This window comes from Falco cherrug, chromosome Z (genome assembly GCF_023634085.1).
Source record: "Falco cherrug isolate bFalChe1 chromosome Z, bFalChe1.pri, whole genome shotgun sequence".
NCBI lineage: Eukaryota > Metazoa > Chordata > Aves > Falconiformes > Falconidae > Falco > Falco cherrug.
Genome location: NC_073720.1, coordinates 80,080,073 through 80,100,531, shown reverse-complemented (window position 1 = coordinate 80,100,531; position 20,459 = coordinate 80,080,073). Strand labels below are relative to the sequence as shown.

General features: G+C 39.6%; 1 protein-coding gene across 1 annotated transcript in view; it reads left to right on the top strand.

The window, feature by feature from the left end:
- ADGRV1 (adhesion G protein-coupled receptor V1) overlaps window positions 1–20,459 on the top strand; it is a 291,122-nt gene that overhangs the window by 229,060 nt on the left and 41,603 nt on the right. Inside the window, exon 88 of the mRNA XM_055699397.1 lies at window positions 6,854–7,011. Within this exon, the coding sequence (XP_055555372.1) occupies window positions 6,854–7,011 (158 nt within the window). The remainder of the gene's footprint in view (window positions 1–6,853; window positions 7,012–20,459) is intronic.

Here is a 20,459-nt window from a genome sequence, read left to right as displayed (position 1 = left end):
CAGCTGGCCAAAGGGATGTTCCATACCACAGAACGTATATAAACTGGGGGGAGTGGGCCAGGGCTGGCCAATTGCTGCTGGGGGCTGGCTGGGCATCGCTCCATGGGTGGTGAGCAGCTGTACTGGGCATCCCTTGTTTGCTTTTTCCCTTTGGATTTTATTCCTCCCTCTCCCCTTTTCACTACAGTTGTGATCATTATTAAATTTTATTTTATTTCAATTATTAAATTGTTCTTATCTCAACCTACATATCTTACCTTTTCCCCTATTGCCATCTCACTGTGGGCAAAGTGTGAGCAAGGGTCTGCCTGGCTGTTACTTAGTTGCCAGCTGGGGTTACACCACGACACCATCGTGGGCCAACGCTTGCTGCAATGATAGGCAGCAAGGTGACATCTCTCATACATGCAGGTTTTTTTTGGCTGGATTGCAAACTTCCTGTCTGTTCAGTAAAGGTCAAAAACCCCTCCAAATAAATGCTACACCACATTTCCATTGCCCAAGGCAGCCGTAAAGCACATCAGATTGGGCCAAGTGCTTTAATTCGGGTTTCCACTGAGTTTTACAAAGTGTTAAGTCTGTGTTTTCGGGGTGTTCCACGGTCTGCTGTTAGTATATCTGGAAGACTGCATGAAGTGGAATGAAGACTGCGGGGTGTAAACCCATGTACCTTAGGCACTCTGAATTTTTGTATAATCTTGTAGAAATCTGTAGAATCTTATCTACTCTAGAAACAGAAATCTCTCTGGTGTGAATGTGCCTTGAAGTTCCTCAGGAACTAGTGACTATCATCTCAAATGTTAACTCATTTTAAGCCTAGCATACCCTTTCAAGCTGGTTTTTTTCCACATCAGTTTATAGAAACAGAAGCTTCTTTTTTAAAAAAGAAAAACCAAAAAACCAACACATACAAGAGAACTGTCCGCATGTTTCCCTATCAGGGGAGTGGAAAACAAAACTCAGCACAAACCTTAATCCTGTTGCTTTAATGTCTTTGTTGAATATGACTACTGCTGCAATATAAAACAAAGAGTGGAGCTGTGTTCAGGTAGGGAATTAGTCAGTCTCAGGAGGCATTGACACTGCAGAAGCTGGCACAGTTACCAGCTCTGAGGGTATGTCCACCGCCAATGCGATTTCAAACAGTTGCTAGAACTGGCATTTTCCTGCACACACTTTTAAAGTAAATGAGCATTTTTTTCCCCTGCTTGCTTTAAAATGCTCTGCTTTAAAGCTCAGTGGCTCATGAGCTGCTCTGCCTTGATTCACTGCCTTGATTCTACCGTCGTGGTAGATGTCCATGTGCATAAAACATTAGCAATCCTGAATCGCATGTGAAGTGTCCATGGATCAGGGCCTCTGGCTTGGTGCTAAGGGAAATAAAACACGACAGCTTTACCTGGGCGCTTACTGCTTTCTGTTTGCACCTCACTGCCAAAAGGCGCAAAGGTATTTGATACAAGGAACAGCAGTATTCCAAAAAAAGCAGAAAGTTGGAAGAAGGGACCAAACATAAACTCCTCTAAGAATTATTGTGCTAGATGTAGGCCCACATGGGAGCAATTTGCCAGCTGAAATTGCAAATGAACATACAGCAGAGAACTGAATTTGTTGGTGATTCTGAGATGCGAGAGATCAGACCTTCTCAGAGGATTGTACTTAAGAACTGTGTTAAAATTAAAAGCCCAGAGCTCCTGCCTATTAAAAATCTGCAATGTTTTCAAAAGAGGTTTGGTTATCAAACTGTTAAGCTGCCCAAAACGTCAGAAGGAGATAATAGGTATCATCATCTAGGATGAGTTCATAAAAGCAAAAGATCTCACTTTTTGGTATGTTGCTTAGATACAGGTCATACACAATTTGCTGCAGATAATCTGTCAGATTAGCAAATTTTTAGCACATAATTATTTGCAAAAAATGTTTCCATTGTCTGGCCTGCTCTGCACTTAGCGGAAAATTGTTGAGCATGTTCTAAGAAGCTATTCAAAGTGCCAACTCAGAGGTAATGTAGCCTTCCACAGCAAAGCCGAGATCTGGAACAGAGCAAGTTGCTTTTTAAGAAAACCCACAATGTGTGAATGTCTGGAAGTGTGTCTAATCATAACTCAACTTGCCTATTTTAATTTTTTAGCATTGTCTCATCTCCTTTGTGAAGAATTTGCTAAGTAACGATGAATAAGTGATTCAGGCTTTGCCTTTTGTTAAGTTATTTTAGGTACATGGATTTCTTTCTCTAAATGGAGGTGATGAAATGCAAATATAAGTGCAAATCCATGTGTCTGACCTTTGCCTTTTACTTTCCTGATGTAACATGCCCCGTATGAGCAAACTCAAATGGTGCCACAGTCCCCTGTTCTCCATGCCAGGCTGCCCGCCAACCAGCTGTGCCTAAAGCAAGGGAGAAGTTCAACAGTTATCCAGCTTTGTGCCCAGGATTGAATAATAATAACGAAAATAAAAATGAATAATACATTTAAAAGTTGCAACAACAATTGTCACAATCGTAATCTAGGTCTAGCTCTGGAGTGAAACTCACATGACAAGTAAAAGTCAAAAGGTTAGCTGCCTGCCGGCAAAAGTAAATGAGAACACCAGGTGCCTGATAGCCAAGAACACTCTCAATTTTTTGTCAAACTTAACTATCCATAGTTTCAAGACACATTTGAAGGAGTCTTAGTCCTTAGACTTAATCATTTGAGTCCTTAATATCTAAGGCATGGCAATGGCAGAATAAAACTGTCTGTAACACATTGAGCTATTTAAAATATTTATTTCTTTCTTAGAAGGGAACAAATTACATCAGTACTTTCACTGAATACTTCCCTGGATTTTTAAAATATTCCTTATTTCCTTAGCAATATTGCTTGGTTTGGGTTTTGCACTGTTGGTTTTTTTTTTGTTTGTTTGTTTGTTTGTTTGCTTTTTCCTTTTTCAATAGCAATTATGTAGTTGTGTTAACCAATAGTTTCAGTATAGATTTTGTCAGTTGCTTTCTCTTTTTCCTTTAAAAGTATTAGAAAAATAACAAGAGGCCTTCCATATCTCATGTTGCTGCAATACCTCTCCAGATTTAAGGAAATGTTATGGTTTGAGAGGTCACAGAAGACTTTGCAAAGACACTTCAAGGGTCACATAAACATGCTTCACCCCCTTGAGAAGAAAGCAGGACTAGTAATCCTTCTTTATAGATCAGAAGCAGGGGTGGAAAGCAAAACCGAGGTAAAACCGTGATTCTTACCAGCCAGTAAGTGAGGTCATTTTAATCAATGAATTGACGTAAATATATATGATTTCCTGAGATTACATCTTTTCCAAAGGGAAGATTATATTGTCTATTAAATTGTATGTCCTAGTCCCTCCATGTTTCGATTTAGATTGAACATCTACAGTAGCTCTCTCTCTCTCGAAAAAAAGTCTTACCTATTAAAGCTGTTTCTCAGCATTCTAGTTGTGGCAAAAAATATGTAAACTAAGTGTCTTATTGGTTCATATTGAAGGAAAAAAAAACCCCTAATATAGTTCCTGGTTTTGGGGTTTTGTTGTTTGTTTGTTTGTTTTTTAGTTCTTAAATGATTAACAAATAGAAGTATGGAACTATACCTTGGAGAAGGCACATACTAAAGACAATGATTTCTAAAATTATTTCTAGCCTCTTTAATAGGATTATAACAGATACAGACCTACACAGGGTTTTCGATAATATGTTGAATCTTCTCATTAGTTGGAAAAAGAAATATTTTATAACTTAGAAACATTTGAGCTGGAAGTAGAATGCTGTTTATGGGACAAGTGCCACCCTGAGTAGAGTAGGAGACCAGGGGGCTAGCAAAGCGGGTCTTGAAGATAATGAAAATATATTAGTTTAGCTAGGAGTAGTGAGGGAAAATCAACCAATGGGAATATTTTACTGTTGAAGTTACCAGAGAAATTTATAGTAATAAAATCAAAATCAGGGGTCAAAATAAAGCCAGAGGTCAGAACAAAGTGGTCAAAACAGAACCAGAGATGGACCCTCCGGTCAATAACAAATCAAGAAGGGCAAGAGTGGAGGCAGCTTGGGATGAAAGCTATACAGTTGTCTTTTCAGTGTTGGAAGAGATGTAAGCTGGTAGCAAAGCTGCTCAAAACAGTCAGGAAATAAATAAAAAAAACCCTAACAATGTACAATTTGGGAACAGAAGTCACAGAAACTTTGTTTTGAAATGACAGTCTCTGAAGAAGCTAACAGTGTTTGATTTTTCTTGTCCTCATTGCAGAAGGCATGCATTTCAACTGGTAGCTGTATTAATATTTTTTTTTGGTGTTTTGGTTTGTTTGGGGCTTTTTTTGTTTTTTGGGTGTTTTTTTGCTATTAATGAGATTCAAAACAAACAAACCAAAAGCCTAATATTATTCACCTAACAAAGAAATATTAAAATAACTTTATTATGCACAATGGCTCTGGATCAAAGACTTACTTTACAGTCTAGTGCCTATTTAAAAAAAAATAAAATACTTGAAGGATATACTGCAGGACATAATGGTCTTCTTTAAACAAGTAAGATTTGTAATTATGTATTTCATTCCAGTTTCACATCAGCCTTTCTAGGCCTTTTCCTGTAGAATAGTTGTGTTCTGGAACACCAACTTAGTTGATGTTTTGGGATATTTTTCTTCTGTTCCCATCCAGTGCTAAGAATATGACGCACAGTAGATCCATGTGACAAATGTATCATGGTAATGGAACAGTAAATGTGTACCCCTAGTGTCAAGTGTAATAAATATTTTCAGTTGGTCCATATAATGATATCCCATGTGATTTCCAGCATAAAAGATATCTTTCAACATACATCATCACACTACTGTAAGTGAGTAAGATCACAGGAAGTAGTGGGTGTCGTTGAGTTGCTCACCATTGCTTTGAAGGGAAGAAATCCAAAGTAAGCTTTGTACGTTAGTACGGCTTTGTGTATTTCTTGTCTCCATAAATTTTCAGTGTCTTTTTTAGAGCAAGTACCCAGGGGTATTAGTAAAAGTGATCCATCTCTGTGGGTTTTCATTCATGCAGCTTTTGTTAACTGAAATGAAGGAGTGTTCATGGAAAACTTCCAAGACATTCAGATGACAGACTTTTAAGAGTATATGGGATCTCTGAAATACAAAAATATAACAAATTTTAAAAATTACAGGTTTCAGAACACAAATATGATTTTACAGGAGACTATACTTGTGCTAAGATTCTTGGCTTTGGTATAAACATGAAAAGCAGCGTAGGTTATGGTAATGCGCCTTCATGTCTTCATGCTAATTGGGCCCACTCAAGAACACATTTGGGGAACTAAAATAGCTTTCACATCTAAGAAATGGTAAAAATTAGAAAGGTGAAATGGATCAGATGTTGTGTCCAGGGAACAACTGTGTTGGCAGCAGGTTGAGGGAGATGATTGTTCCCCTCTGCTCAGCACTCATGAGGTCAGATGCGGAGCGCTGGGTCCAGTTCCATGCTTCTCAGTACAAAAGAGAAAAACATCTAGACACAGTCCTGGGCAACCAGCTCTGTGTGTCCAAGCTTGAGCAGGAGGCGAGGACAAAATGACTCCAGCAGGGTCTTCTTACCCCAACCGTTCTGTGATTCTATGAAAAAACCACACCTTTAATTGCAGTAGAGACTTCCTACCTTCCTGTTGCTTATTTGCTTGCTCAGTGATGTTAGCAGGTGGTACCTTAGCTTGGTGTCTGACTGAGCCTGTACCTTCTGAAGACGGTTGTAGAAGGTACCTAGATTCTGCTGGATATTATTTTGTCATTCGCTGAGGGTGTGTAGAGCGTGCTCTGGAAGAGCTGGCACAGAATGCAGTCTTGACTTGCTGGACAGAGTACACATGCCCACCTAAGCAAACCCAGAAGGTATACCAGTGAGACACGTACCCAGGCTTTTCTCAGATATATATTATACTAGCATTGACTCTAAACTTGTTTAGCAGAGCTGACCTGACAAACAGAAGGGCTGGGTAAGTTACACCCTCTTAATAGGGATAGCAGTGATCACATACGCTCTAGACATACTGACTCCCGCGCTGTCCCTTGGGCTGCTCCGTTGTGCGTCATCTCTAGAGTAGGTCAGTGGCTGTAAAGCACATACTGATCTCCAGGGAGTTCACAGAACCCCCTGATCTCTCATACCGTCAAGAGCTCTCTTTAACTACCATCTCCATATCCTTCAAGTCATCATCTTATATGTGTAATTTGACTCTTTTTCAGGAATAACTCATGTTCCCATCACATCTTTTTAAATAATTATAACTTTAATAAATGGAAAGGGTAAGGAGAGATAGGACAAATAAAAAAAAAATGGGAGGGAGGGAGCATTTGGCTTCAGTGTGCAAATGACATATAATTTCCAACAACTTGAGGAGGAATAGTTATCTTGCCTTTAAGACTTGTTCATTTATTTTAAAAATATAATTCTCAAAATTTATTCTGTGGTTTCAGGAGCTAAGTATAGAAAATTGCATAATGCCCTTTTAGACTTTGGTGACTAAGACTGATCAAATTACATGAATATAGCATGCATGGAGTTGGTTAAAATATTGTTCCATTGCAACAGTTTAAATCTCTCCAACATTAGTTAGGCAAAAATGTAACATGCATACTTTTAAGGTGCAAATGTTATACCCCTTAAGGTAATGATAAGGAGATAAGAACTGACAGAACCCAATCCATCCTATCAAGGTTACTCTGGGAACAGAGTTAAAGAATTTGTGGTTTGTAAAGCATATGCCTCATCAAAAACATTTGTTTCTGAAATTTTACAACTGTTCAAGGTGCCTCCTAAGTTTATTAACTTCGGGTTTTTTCCATTTATTCCCATCAGGTGCTTCATTCCAAATGCATACGCTGCTCTCTTCACCGCTGCTCTGGTGCCATTAATGTGCTTGGTGGTGGTTTTTGTGGTGTTCATCCACGCCTACCAGGTGACCCCGCAATGGAAAGCATACGATGATATTTTCAGAGGAAGAACAAATGCCGCAGGTATGAAGGGTTGGCTACACCTGTGGAAACAAGCTGGGTGCTCAGAATGGTACTGACTGTTCTCGCCAGTTCAGAAAACCCCACGAGAAACCACAGTTCCACAGATACCTATGCATTTGTGTCAGATTCAGTGTGCTCAAGGTCCCTTTGATGTCTGCGAAGGTACTTGATGATGTGAGTTATGCAGATGCTTAACTGTCTTAGGAGGATAAATACGTGTTAAACCGAAAACAAAAAATTAGTACCTCTGGTTATGTCTAGTCACAGGAACAGCGATAACAGGCAGCATCGCCCTGCTTGGGGGACTGTGTCCCTGTCCCTGTGCAGCTGGGGGAACCTAACAGCCCTGTCCCAGGGAGGGCTGGGGGTGCTCAGGGGGCGCGATCGCTTTAGCAATAGTGCAGGTGCCCGCGCTGCCCTCCTCTGCTCGGCCCAGGTGATGGGCACAGTCCTGGCCCTTGTGCTTTGCAGTATATTCAGTGGCTGCACGCTGGAGTGTTCGGAGTTAATGCCTCTGTTTTGAAATTTCCTAGAGCTGCTCGCAACTGAAACGTGCTTGAAAGAAAAGATCTGTCTTGTGCAAAACAGGAAGTATCGGCTGGTCTCCTTTGTCAGAACAATTTCAAATACAATAATGTTCCCAAAATAAAGTTGGAGCAGTTTAGACCAATACCATAATAATAGGACACTCTGTGGGAAGCTTAGAATATTTCTTTTGTTTTCGTGATGTTTTTGGGAAAAAACCCTGAGTTTTATAAAAAAGTGCAAATATATTTTTAACATTTGGGTTATAGAAATATATTCCTTTTATGAGAAAATGAAAATAAATACGTATTATCTGGATATTTCTTAAAATACTGATTTCTTTCTTAGTGACAAAATGTCTGCTTCACTAAGAGCTATATGAATCTGGATAAGGTCTGATAAACATAGCTTATAAGTATGATAGTCAAGACCTTAGTTACACTTTACTTTTTCATTCCTTTCTGGTATAAAAGGGACTGCCTGGAGCAATCGCAAAGGTGGCGCCTTATTCAGTCTTGAATAATAGAGTTTATTTATTTATAAATAACTTTTTTTTAGTACCTCTAAGGATGGAGATTCCATATTCATATGTTGAAGGTTTAGGCTTGTCTCAAAGCTGTTAAAATAAAAAAAATACTGAATATTGAAACAATACCATAAATAAAGTTGGCATGCAAGTTGGCAGAAAGTACTAATAGGAGTTATATCTACATAACATAAAGATCTGAAATAATAGGGTTGAAACAAAACTTTGTTTGATTTAACATAGAATGCAAGATCTTTCTCCAATGAAGTCCAGAAAATGGTATGCAAGGATCTCAGAAAGAAAAAACCAAAACCAAAACTAAACCATCAGGAAGAAACGTGTTCAATAAAATGTCAGTAGTAGCTTTTTTTTTTCACCCCCCTGCCTCCAAAAAACCAGGTTGTAACTTTTACTACTTTTTCACCTGCACAGTAAACTAGTGTTTTGCTACCACAGGGCTTTTGCAAGCACAAATGGAAGTACCTCGTGCAGTGTGGGTAAGAGCAAGTTGTTGAGAGGCTATTTTGGAGGAAAAAACCAGAGCTGCCTGCTGAGGTTTACGGTGCCCGGGGTTGTATAAGGGCTCTCTGTGTAGCTGTGTTTATAGTGTAAGCCTCCAGAAAGAGAGGCTGGTGATTTCTGTAGTTTGTAGCATTGCCTGTAACTACATGACATGGTACGAACTGTTAACTAAAGGCCTCTGCTTTCTGACTGAATATTTCTCTCCTGAAATTTGAGGTGGTGTTAGTGTATTTACATTATTTTTATGGGTATATTGTGCTTTTGAAGACATATTCAAAAGCAATTTGCAGAGGTAAGACCCATTACCACTTCTACATTTTGAATCTTGCCATATGACTCACTCTTTGGGGAAGTTCACTGCCCTGACTCAATGTTCTTACAAACTCAGTGGGACCTACTCCCGCTTCAGTGCTGTTATTTGCAACCACCTTAGAGGATGCTGTGGGAAACGACGTTTTTCATCCCAGCAAAGTTGCCCGCAATCAGCTGCATGGTGATACCTTGCTTCTGCAACTGAGAGGGGGTCTTGGATCGCACCCACACTGAGTTTTGGCTTCAGCACGGCTTACAGGACCCTATGGGGTAGGGGGGTCTTTGGGCATAGTTGCCTCCTTAAGTTGCATGTGGCCGTGAATATGCCAGGGTTTCTCTCTGTTCCATCCAAAACCAGAGGAAAGGTGGGCCTACCAAGCAACAGTTGCCTATGTTTAGTCTCTTATTCTAGCTTGTCTCTGGCTGTCATGCCTATACTGATTTACCCCCTGTTCAGTCACCCACAACAACAAATTCCTACAGCAAAAAATCCTGAGGTTCAGTACCCAAACTACAAAAAGTAAGTAGTGGGGAAAAAAATAATATTGCTGCTTTGAAAAACTGTCTGTTGTCCATTAGTTAGCCTTTCTAGAAAGAGAATAAAATTCCAGGTGAATGACACTGTAAACAATTCTGACATAGCAAGTGTAGAGAGCTGTAAACATAGGCAAAAATATTTCTAAATATGCTTTTACGTGTAATTGTGGACACCTGTTCATTTAAATTCCAGAGAGCGAAGAGTAACGCAGAAAGGAAAATGTGCCATATATAGACATGTAATTATCATTTATACATAGATATTCATACAAATACCTATTTGCATGTGAATATTTGAACTAGTACTGTTTATTTCCTTTCTAGGAGTCATTCAGTTAGAATATAGTTAAAGTTGCAGTGTGATACAGATGACCCCATGTGGATTCTGCAGTAATTCATGCAAAGCATTGCTGAATGTTGTCAATAAAAATAAAACAGCAAGGTCACTGGCTTGCATTTTACCATCAAACAGAAAAATGGGTTGGATATGCAGATTTCGAAGGGAAAAAAAATTATCTGGCTTCTAAGTGTACATACTTTCAATCATTTCATAGATTGTAGGAAAAGCCTCTTAAAATATAGCTAGTAATTCTGAAGTTCCATATTTGTAATGTCTACTTGACGAAGGCCATTACTAACTTCAATAGAAACTTAATAGGAACATTTATAGTATCTACTGGGTTTTTTTTTTCAAATAAATTGAATATGCAAGTGGCTAAGCTAAAAATTGAGCCAAAATTTTTTCTTACTCTCTTTTCTACTGTTGTTGAAATACTCCAAAGCTTACCTTTCAAAGAAGTTTCATCTTGAACTGTCCAGAATCACAGAATCATAGAATGATTTGTGTTGGACGGGACCTTTAAAGATCATCTAGTCCACCCCCCCTGCCATGGGCAGGGACACCTTCCACTAGGATCATGTTGCTTAAAACCCCAACCAACCTGGCCTTGAACACTTCCAAAGATGGGACATCCACCACTTCTCTGAACAACCTGTTTCCTTGATTTACCACCCTCACTGTAAAAAATTTCTTCCTTTTGTTCATTGTAAATCTACCCTCTTTCAGTTTAAAAACATTGCCCTTTGTCCTGTCACTACAGGCCCTGGTAAAAAGTCTTTGTCTTTTTTATAAGCCCTCTTTAAATTGTGAAAGGCTGTGCTAAGGTGTCCCCAGAGCCATCTCTTTTCCAGGGTGAACAGCTGCAACTCTCTCAACCTTTCCCTACAGCAGAGGTGCCCCAGCCCACTGACCATCTTTGTGGCCCTCCTCTGGACCCACTTTAACAAGTCCATGTCCTTCTGGTGCGGGAGGTGGCAGAGCTGAACACAGTACTGCAGGGGGGGAGTCTTTCCAGAGCAGAGCAGGGGGCTGTAATCACCTTGACCTGATGGCCACTCTTCTTTTGATGCAGCCCAGGATACAATTTACTTTCTGGGCTGTTCCATCTGCCAATATCCCTAATTCTCTGCAGGGCTGCTCTCAGTTCTTCACCTCCCGCTGTGTACTGATACTAGAGGTTGCCCCGACCCAGATGCAGGACCTTGCACTTGTCCTTGTTGGACTTCATGAGGTTCACATGGACCTGCTTCTCCAGCCTGTCAAGGTCCCGCTGGATGGCATACCCTCCCTCAACCAAATCAGCTACACCACTCTGCTTGGTGTCATCCACAAACTTGCTGAGGGGGCACTCAATCCCACTGTCTCTGTCATTAATAAAGATATTGGTCAGTATGGGCCCCAGTATGGACCCCTAAAGGACACCGGTTGTTATTGGTCTGCATTTGGACGTTGAACCATTGACTTCAATTCTTTGGATGTCTCCATCTAGCCAGTTCCTTATTCGTCAAGTAGTCCATCTATCGAACCCATATCTCTCCAATTCAGAGACAAGGAAGGTGCATGGGACCATATCAAAGAGACTGCCTTAGAGAAGTCAAGATGGATGACATCACTTGCTCTTCCCTTATCTATTGGTGCAGTCACACCATTGTAAAGGGCCACAAAATTAGTCTTCCACAGCTATTAAAATAAATTCTGTCTGCTCTAGTAAAACATCTCCTTGAGCTTAGGTAGCAGTACTGTCGTTTACTATTCTGTTCTGTCTGTAGGAGCAGAGAGTTTGCTGCTAGCCGCACTCTTCCAAAGATATACATTGAGTTCTCTAGAAAAGAGACTTTCTGATTCAGTGTGCCAGCCCTTCAGCAAACATGCTCTGTTGACTGATTATTCAGCTATATATAGAAACTAACTTCTCAATAGTTAGCCTTGACAGGAGCCAAGTCAGAAGGGTGCATTGGATAAACAGCTCCTGGGTGAACTAATATTTAAGTTTGCAACAAGAAAGACTGCTTTTGAAGGAAATCAGGTGGTATAAAGCAGGATGGTTGTATCTGGCTGAAGTAACAGGAGATTGGAATAGGCATATGTAAGAGATGATTGTTTTCTCTTGACAGCCCTAATATGCAAATGTAGAAACTGGAGATGAACAGGACAGCAATCCAATATGTATAATTTGATTTTTCAACTTTTTGCTAACCTTTCATAATTCCACAAAAATATTTGAAAATAAAAAAAAATTGAATTGAAAAATCACCTGCATTTTTTTCTGGTAATACCTTTGTGAATAGATGACCTCCACTTATTGAACAACATGTAGTGGTGTAGTTTCGCGCCCTACACATAAATATGCAGTAGAACTTACCCAATTCAGATATCATCATTGTAAATGTGCCAGAATTAATTTAAAGATTAAAACTTTATGTTGCCAAAATAGAACTTCATGAAGAATGCCTTAGATATTTAGCTGTAAAATTTTAACTACCTTCTTGCATGTTCCTTCATATAAATTTCTTTAATATATTTATTGTCTTAGCAATATGCAATTCCTGATCATGACAGAACATGTTAGATGGTCCACCTATACCTATTACCATCTGATCTTCTGAAGAAACAAATAAGCTGCACAAAATGCAAGTGCAGGACATTCCAACCATGCTTCTGAGCTCTGGAGCTGATGCTGAGGACAGGGCTTTTGATTCTAAGTGAGAATGTGTATCTAAACCTGTAGTTATATGTCTTCCTTATCCTGTGAGCCGTATGCTAAAATCTTTATCTTGAATTATTAGATACATATCATGTATCTAAGAGAATCAAAGGAACAATGAATTGCAGGAGTGCTTTCATCTTGAGATGACAAGATGCATCTAGAAATCAAGAGCCAGGTGTTGGCTACCTGTGAACTTATGTACAGTATTCACAGTATTTATCACATTGGATATAATATTTGTCTTCATAGTGCTCCAGGGCCTTTTCTTTTTTGTAATTAAGAGGAAAACAAATCTTTGCCTCCGAGATTTTTACAAATGCAGTTAAGACAAAATGCACAAGCATAATTACAAGCTGAAATAAAGAACAAAGATCTGAATGAGATAATAACTTCAATGCATCATCTGCACTCATGTAATTTAGATTGTTTGCACTGTGTTTCACATGCCCAAATTAGATTTCTTCCTTTAAAGAAATCTTCAGAAGCAAGTAAATTTGCATGAGTTATGCCTGTACAGTTGTGAATTTAGCACTTGTATAATGTTTTGCATAATACTTCTAAATAATTTTATTATGTGGAGATAAGTAGCTTGGAATTTTTCTTTCTTTTTTATTTGCTGTTCTTCTGGTATTTACCATGTTCCCTGCATAATGCTAATAACATAAACTATCCTAAGATTCCTGGTCTTTCATTTGGTTATGGTTCTATGATTATACCATAAAGTGTCTTACACATGTATGAGAAAGTTTGCAGAAAAATTGAGATTTAGTGGAAACATTAGAGAGGTCAGTCTTCTATGATTTTGTAGCAGTGATGTAGTCTTTATGCTTAGCAGGAGGTGTGCTTCCCTTTTAGGAGGTATTCTTTGACTGCAAAATCTTCCTTGCCACAAGAAGCAGCAGACCAAAAATATATAAATTAATGATAATAATAAAATTAAATAATAAACAGGTTTGCTGCTTCCTATTTCTACAAATAATTGATAAACAGCTTTGTCCAATTGGGTTTCATGGACATGTACCTGCCAGCTTTCTGATCTTCAGTACGAGCTACCATTGAATTCTGCATGTCTTTAACATTCCCAGTCTGGAATCAGAGGTTTTGTCATAAATCACTGATTGCATGTTGGTCATGGTGGTGGTATTTTCTCCTCTAAACCCTATGAGGGAATCTGTTAGCTTCTTTATTTTGGCCATAAAATCCTGTTAGGAAACTCCTTTTCTACAGCAGTTGTCAAAAGCAATTGAAAATGGAGCCAGCAGGATTTGGAATGTGGTTATTCAAGCTTATTTTAAAAAAAAAAAAAAAATTGGTTTTGTGGCATTTTCATAGTTTTGTTGCTAAGTTTAACCCATGACTTCTTAAGCAATATTCTCTAAATGTTTTACTAATTTAGGTCTCCCACAAATCGATGAAATTCTGTTATGCAATACATTCTCCCCAATCATCTAGGAAAAAATGTTTGTAAAGATCTTTCAGATTTTGCAGTAGGTCTTCATGTCTAGCCAAAAACAATTAAAAGCAATTAAAGTTGCATTATCAGTTTAACAACCTAAGGGGAAGACACATAGTAAATATTTATAGGTAAACTCAGAAGATCATTAAAGCCGTATTATTTAATTGCTTCTTTTATTGACTTTCCTATTTTTAGAAAAAAATTAAACACTTCAGGCAATAGAAAAAGACATAATTTGGGCAAACACAGTGGTGAGAGTACAAATATTTGGCTGTGTTATGAAAGCATAGCGCATTCTTTCTTTCCCATAGTGAAATCATCTACGTGTTTGCTGCAAAGACATACTCAGCATTACACTTCAGAGTCTTAATATTATTTAATAATTCCAGTTTTATTGGTTTCTGTTTGATTTAACATTTTTGACTGTTCAGACTCATTGTCCTGGATGATTTTATCGATATCAGGTATGGAAAAAAGCCTTCAGGCAGTCTACCTGGCAGTTTTGTGACAAAACCAGACTGAACACATGAAGTTCAGGAGTACTTCTAACTCTGCAGACAGAAGACACAGGAAATTGGCAATATCAGAATATGAAATTTAATTTCTTTTGAATTACATGTCTGTTCTAATAATAAGATGATGTATTGTCTTCTGAAATATATAATCTCATTCAGACTGAGAAGTTACGCTTTTTGCTGGCTACCACTAGCAAAAACATCATTAAAAACCAGCTGGCTTGACTGAACATGGTATTCCGAAGGGACTAATCCCCGTGTCCTGAAAAAGGGTTCTAGTGTTGGCAATCCATAAAAGCAGTGTGGTGGTGTTCTAATTGATGTCAGTTAAATTTTCCTAGTGGTGATACAGGCTTTCTCCAGGGCGATGAACTGATTGTCGTTTCATAGGGCTTATGAGGCATTTCTGTTTTGATGCCTTTGTTCAAGTAAGTTGTTCGTTCCTTCACGTAGTAAGTTTTCCCTCTGCCCAAGTGCTCACCTGTTGGTTTTCCATGCACCGTGGGCAATTGGTGACTGAAATTTTGCCGGAGGATTTCCATTGCTGCTTGCCTCCATGGTAAATTATTAGGTTGTGGCAGGCACCATCAAGTTATTCTTTCATAGGCGGTGCGTAGGGATAAAAGAGGTTAGCCACGTGGGTGTCCCACCGTTCAGTGAAATTACAGTGACACATGCAAATCCACCTCCATCTCCACTTGTCATGGGGTGAACCTTCAAAGATCTCACAGTGGATCATGGTGGGGAACACTGCAAGTCACCTTGTTGTCTTCTTTTTCTCTTTGCCGCTGCTTCCACTTTTTTCTTCTTCATTCCTCCTCATCCTCCCAGCTTTGGGCTACCAAGAGGCTGTATGGCTTTTGGTGCTGTCAGGTGCAGGGGCAGGGGTTGCAGTTGTCTCCTTCCCATGCTTTCCAGAATAGGTGTATCCTGCGTATGAAGGGAGTTAGTGTACAAGATGCCTTTGACACTGGAAAATTATTTCTCCCTTACTCTTTTTTTCTTTCTCTGCAGTGTCTGAACCAGCGCTATTCGCCTGGCAGAATCTATTCCAGGCCCCATCTATGAATAAGTTCTGTGCTGAATGAACCCTGCATTGTAAACTTCAGTGTTTCTCACCATTTTTCCAATCCCTTTGGGCACATAGGTCTGACAACCATTGCAGTTCTCATTTCTGCAGAAGCCGTGCAGAGGCTGACTGGACCACAGTCTGGTGGTGGTGAACCTTTCTGTGGACCTCAGCTGGCTCCTGCAACCTGCTCAGCCTGCGGAAGGTGCAGGTGTAGGCACAGGGGCCTCATCATCAGATTATTTCTGTCCGTAGGTCAGTACGGATGTGTTAGAGCACGGCAGAAGATGCAACTTAGAGTCGTCATAGTCTTTATTTTCTTTGTGATGTTCATTTCAGAAATATAGAAATGGTGTGGGTTCATTATTTATTTATTTATTTATTTATTGCTAAATTACAGATTTAAAACCACTGTAGGTGAAAACGTAGCTGTTTGAAAATGTCCTGGGTTTTTTGGTTCCTTCTATTTCATGATCCTGCTCCAGCCGTAAGGAACCAAACAGCAAACACAGAGCTGACAGCTGTTTAAGCTGAGCAATCTGGCATTTTATTACCTGAATCTTACGCTGTTCCTGTGGAGTTTCTTGCCACTGGATACTCTGAATTATCAAAGTTCATCATAACTGGTTCAGCGTGAGTTTGTGAAAGAGAAGTCCCCTGAAGATTGTTAAACGGGAAGAAACTGTCTGGTTCAGCAAGCTCCAAAGTTGTAAATGGCAGAATTGCTGGGAGAAATATCCTATCTGGCCAGCCTTTTTGGCCTTGGTTGGAGGCAAGGCCAGGTAAACTTTTCTTCATACCCAGTACAGCTCCTTTTAGGTTCCCATTGAGGTAACTAAATTTTTCCATCATTTTAGTACTTTTCCTGGTTCATGACTTTTGTATTGTAATCAAAACTTGTCATGAAAATATTGCAGACTGCCTTTCAAATTCTCACCAGCATCATTTTTATGTAAATCCCTGAGAAAACGCTTGTTCTCTAAGGACTCTCCTACTGTAGTAAACCTGCAGTTTTACCACCCATGAGAACTGATTACAACGTACCACAGCCCTCAGAACAGTAAGCATTGTGGAAAAATAAAATTTATAGATAAGTTAATAAGTAAAATAATCTTTTCCCAGCAATGGGGAAGAAGTGAGAAACGGGGTGCATTTAGTTTTTTGGTAAATTGAGTACATGTAATTTCACATAGTCAAATAGCAAGCTGCACTATGGTAAGTTTTCAAACTAAAAAAAATGCTGCATAAGATGCATTTATCTGTATTGAGTTGTCAACTCTACCAATGTTTCTTAAGCTTGTAGTTAATGAAAAGGGGGGGATATTCAAGGAGAGACATGAAGAGTCAGGATGGTGATATATGCATATATACATGCATACATATATATATATATATTTAATTTTTTTTTTAAGCAGTAGGTGGACAGACTCTTGCTTAAATAAAACCTTTCATAATTCCTAGTACTAAAAAAATGGTGTGGTAATGGTATAAAATAACTGTGAATCAGCATGGTTTGAATATATAATACCCAGCAGAGCTACCTGACAGTGTCCCAGTCACATCATACTGATGCTGAGGTGACTGCTCCATGGCAGTTTTTATCTGCTAAAGTTTACTCAAATAGTCTAAAACCAACTTCTTGTGCTTGGATTTAGAGTAAATGTTGTGTCAGTGAAGGTTCATCTGCCCAGAAATACCCTTTGGGTTTGTTTGGGAGGGGGTTGCTGGTTTTCCTTCCATATGAAGGAAACCACAGGTAACTGGACCATCTGCTGGGGTTCATTTTGAGTGTGTGTATGGGCATCCTTTTCCTTTGTGCAGTGCTGTTCCTACAAACTTAAATGAAATTGTTCCTGATTTTCTGATATGTTTGTTCTACTTACTGAGCTTCTGTTTAATCAAAATGCAACAAATTGTATGAACAAAATAGGTGAAGAGAATTCAAACAGCTGACACTTCAAATGCAGGCAGAGTTTCAACTCCATAAACCCTTTATGATACTAATAATGGAGCAATTGTTGCTGATAAAGGTAAAAGCAGAATCATAAATTGTACCAATATTCAGCATGTGGCAAAAAGCAGGCATCTTCAGGCTTTTTCTTCTTACAATGCATATGTAAGTTGACATGTTTGTACAAGTAGCATTTGTTACATAAAGTTTTATCAGAATTACTCAAGATACAATCCAGAGAGTTCTTGTTGGATTCAGTGAGCTTGATCCTGGCTTTACTTGTATTTTTTTTCCCTTCCCCCATCCCCATCCCCATCCCCCCCCCCCTCCTTTTTTTTCCTTCCCCCCCCCCCCCCCCCCCCTTTTCTGGTGAGGTGGCACGGAATTTATCACATTTTGCCCTCACACACACTTGAAAATAATAGTCAGATCACTGTACATCAAAAGTATATGAGTGAGATACCATATTGCTCCATTTCCTTCAGCTTCAATTAAACAGCTATTTCACTGATCTATGATTTCAACAATCTAGGGGTGCTAGGTTATGATTTGTATCGTGGTGTTTTTCCTTGGGTGAGGTTAATGCACTGAAAGAGAAATCATGGTGCTAACTTCTGGCATGTTCTGCTGCCTGCGGTTTGTCCTCCCACAGTTTGCTTTCTTCTCTCACTTGCCCCCTACCTGAACTGAACTATGCTGCAAAGTAATAAAAAAGCCAAATCATTATTCGAACCTCCCAAGACAATACTCTTTGTTGTTCGCTTTGGTCTATGTACAGCACTTAGAATTGTATACATTAGTGATCATTAGTTGCCAGTCCATTATACCAGTTGAATTTCATAAGCAGCTGGACTTTTTTGTATGATTTTGAGAATTAAACAAGAATAGTTGACATTATTTCATTCAGATTTGTGCACAAATAAATTAATGAGTTGCTCTACAGATTAGTACTGAGTTTACCTTTAGAATTACATTTAAAAAAAGCAGCATTTGTTGGTGTGTGATTTCTTATATTTTAGTTTGGTAAATTTTGTTGTTATAGCATCGAAAACTTTGAGGTTGCCAGTTCTTTTCTAGATATATATATTTAATTTTTTTTTTCTGAACATCGTTAAGTACACATCTAATAAGTATTTGGATTCATTAGTGTATGCCATGTAGGATAATGAGAAATACGTAATGCTCTGTTTCTTACTGTACTACCTGCTACTTTAGAGGGCCTGGCATATTTGGTTAATTGTATAAGCATTGTGATGTCGGTCATGTATATTAGTAGCTGTTAAAGGAAAGCTTGTTTTAACATCTGTGGAAGCCACAAGGGATTTTTCCATTTTGCCCAAGGGACTTTGAAATGGGTGCTTTGGGTGCCAGGAGTGCTAGTGACCCTGGAGTGCAGCATGAGAAATATGTTGCATTTCCAGTCTATTCACCTAACTGTAAAATCGAGTTCCTCCCAGACAAATAGCAGAGGTACATAGCCTTAATCTTTGACGCCTGATGCTGTTTTGAAAAATACATGTGTATTATTAATGTTATGTTCTGGATCAGGGGTCCTCGGGAAGTCTTAGACCTTCAGTAAATTTGGGCCAGACCACAGCTCTCCATGGAAGAGGTGATTCAGGTGCCTAATGGGCATTGACTGTCATTTGGGACAACCAAGATTATCCAGTCTGGACTCTTCATCAGGAACAGGTCTTCCACAGGACCTCTGTTGTATGTGCTCACCATGTATAGATCCTTTAGATCTCCTTTAGATCTAATGCCATGCCAGGGCACCAGTGCCAAGCCATGCTGCCTCCTCAAGTCCTACCAGATGTCCCTGGCTGCCTGGGGCTCACCGCACTGCATCCTCCCATCCACTGGGAGCAAGCCAGCAGCCCTGCCCGCACAGGAATAGCACCCTTTACCCGTGGCCAAGCTGGAGAGGATTTATCTCATGTCCTCAGACATAAGTGGCAGGATGGGAGTACCTTAACGGTAATTAGAGATGAGCTTTCAAATGCCTTTGTGTAGGGGACCTGATTTTTTTTTTTTAGTGTTTTAATAGCCTTTGCTATTTTCCAGTAAAAACAGGTAGGTTTCCTGACACCCCACCCTCCCCCACCCCCACCTCAGAAGAAGCAAGACCTTGTTAACCGTTCCAAAGAACTAAGTTTATTTTAATACTGCATTTTTATTACCTCTAGTCCTAGGTTACCATAGCCCTAGCATAATGTTAATTTCCACGTGTAATGTTATCTTGTTATAATTCACTAAGGAAATACATATCTTTGTTAAAGGTTATGTCACACTACCCAACGGTGGTTGCAGAACAGCCCAGGTTTGCACCCCAGGTTTTACTGAGCTCTGTTAGGCTTTAACAGGGGAAACTTCAGGAGCACAATACCCGCTCGCATTGTGCTTCACTTCACGTTGTGCTTCGCTTCACGCCATTCCCTTGTGATAACAATACACACATGCATTTCTGCCAGAGCAATAGTTATAGCCCTGAAGCAACTACTGCCCGCCTCGCTGGGAAGCAGTCTTTAGGCTGTTGCCTACATCCAGAAGGCACTTAGTATTTGTGCAGTATTAAACAAAATGCCTAAAGCGCTCCCAAACTGCTGTTTCTGGAATGATGCCTGTCAGAAGCGCATGCCCGATGTTTGCTGGTGCTGCATGGCTGGTGCAGAGAGCAGCAGTGCCTGGCCCAGCATCTCTGCCCCTGCAGCCTACAGGCCTGGGCAAACATGGACTTTGAAGTCTGCCATGACTACGGTCAACATGGGGAGGGGGTCAGCATGGTATGTCTGGCCGGCGGCCACAGAGCGGGAGTGAGCGAAAGCTAATTAGCTAACTTCTGCTTTCCTTTTAGCAAACTTTGTGCATGCAGACATCTTCCCGCCAGCATTCCTTAAATCTTTTATGCTGTAAATAACAGCAGGGAATATAAAGTGCAGCTGTATGTGTGTGCTTAAGGACAGATTCTGCACGTATTTTTGAAGATGA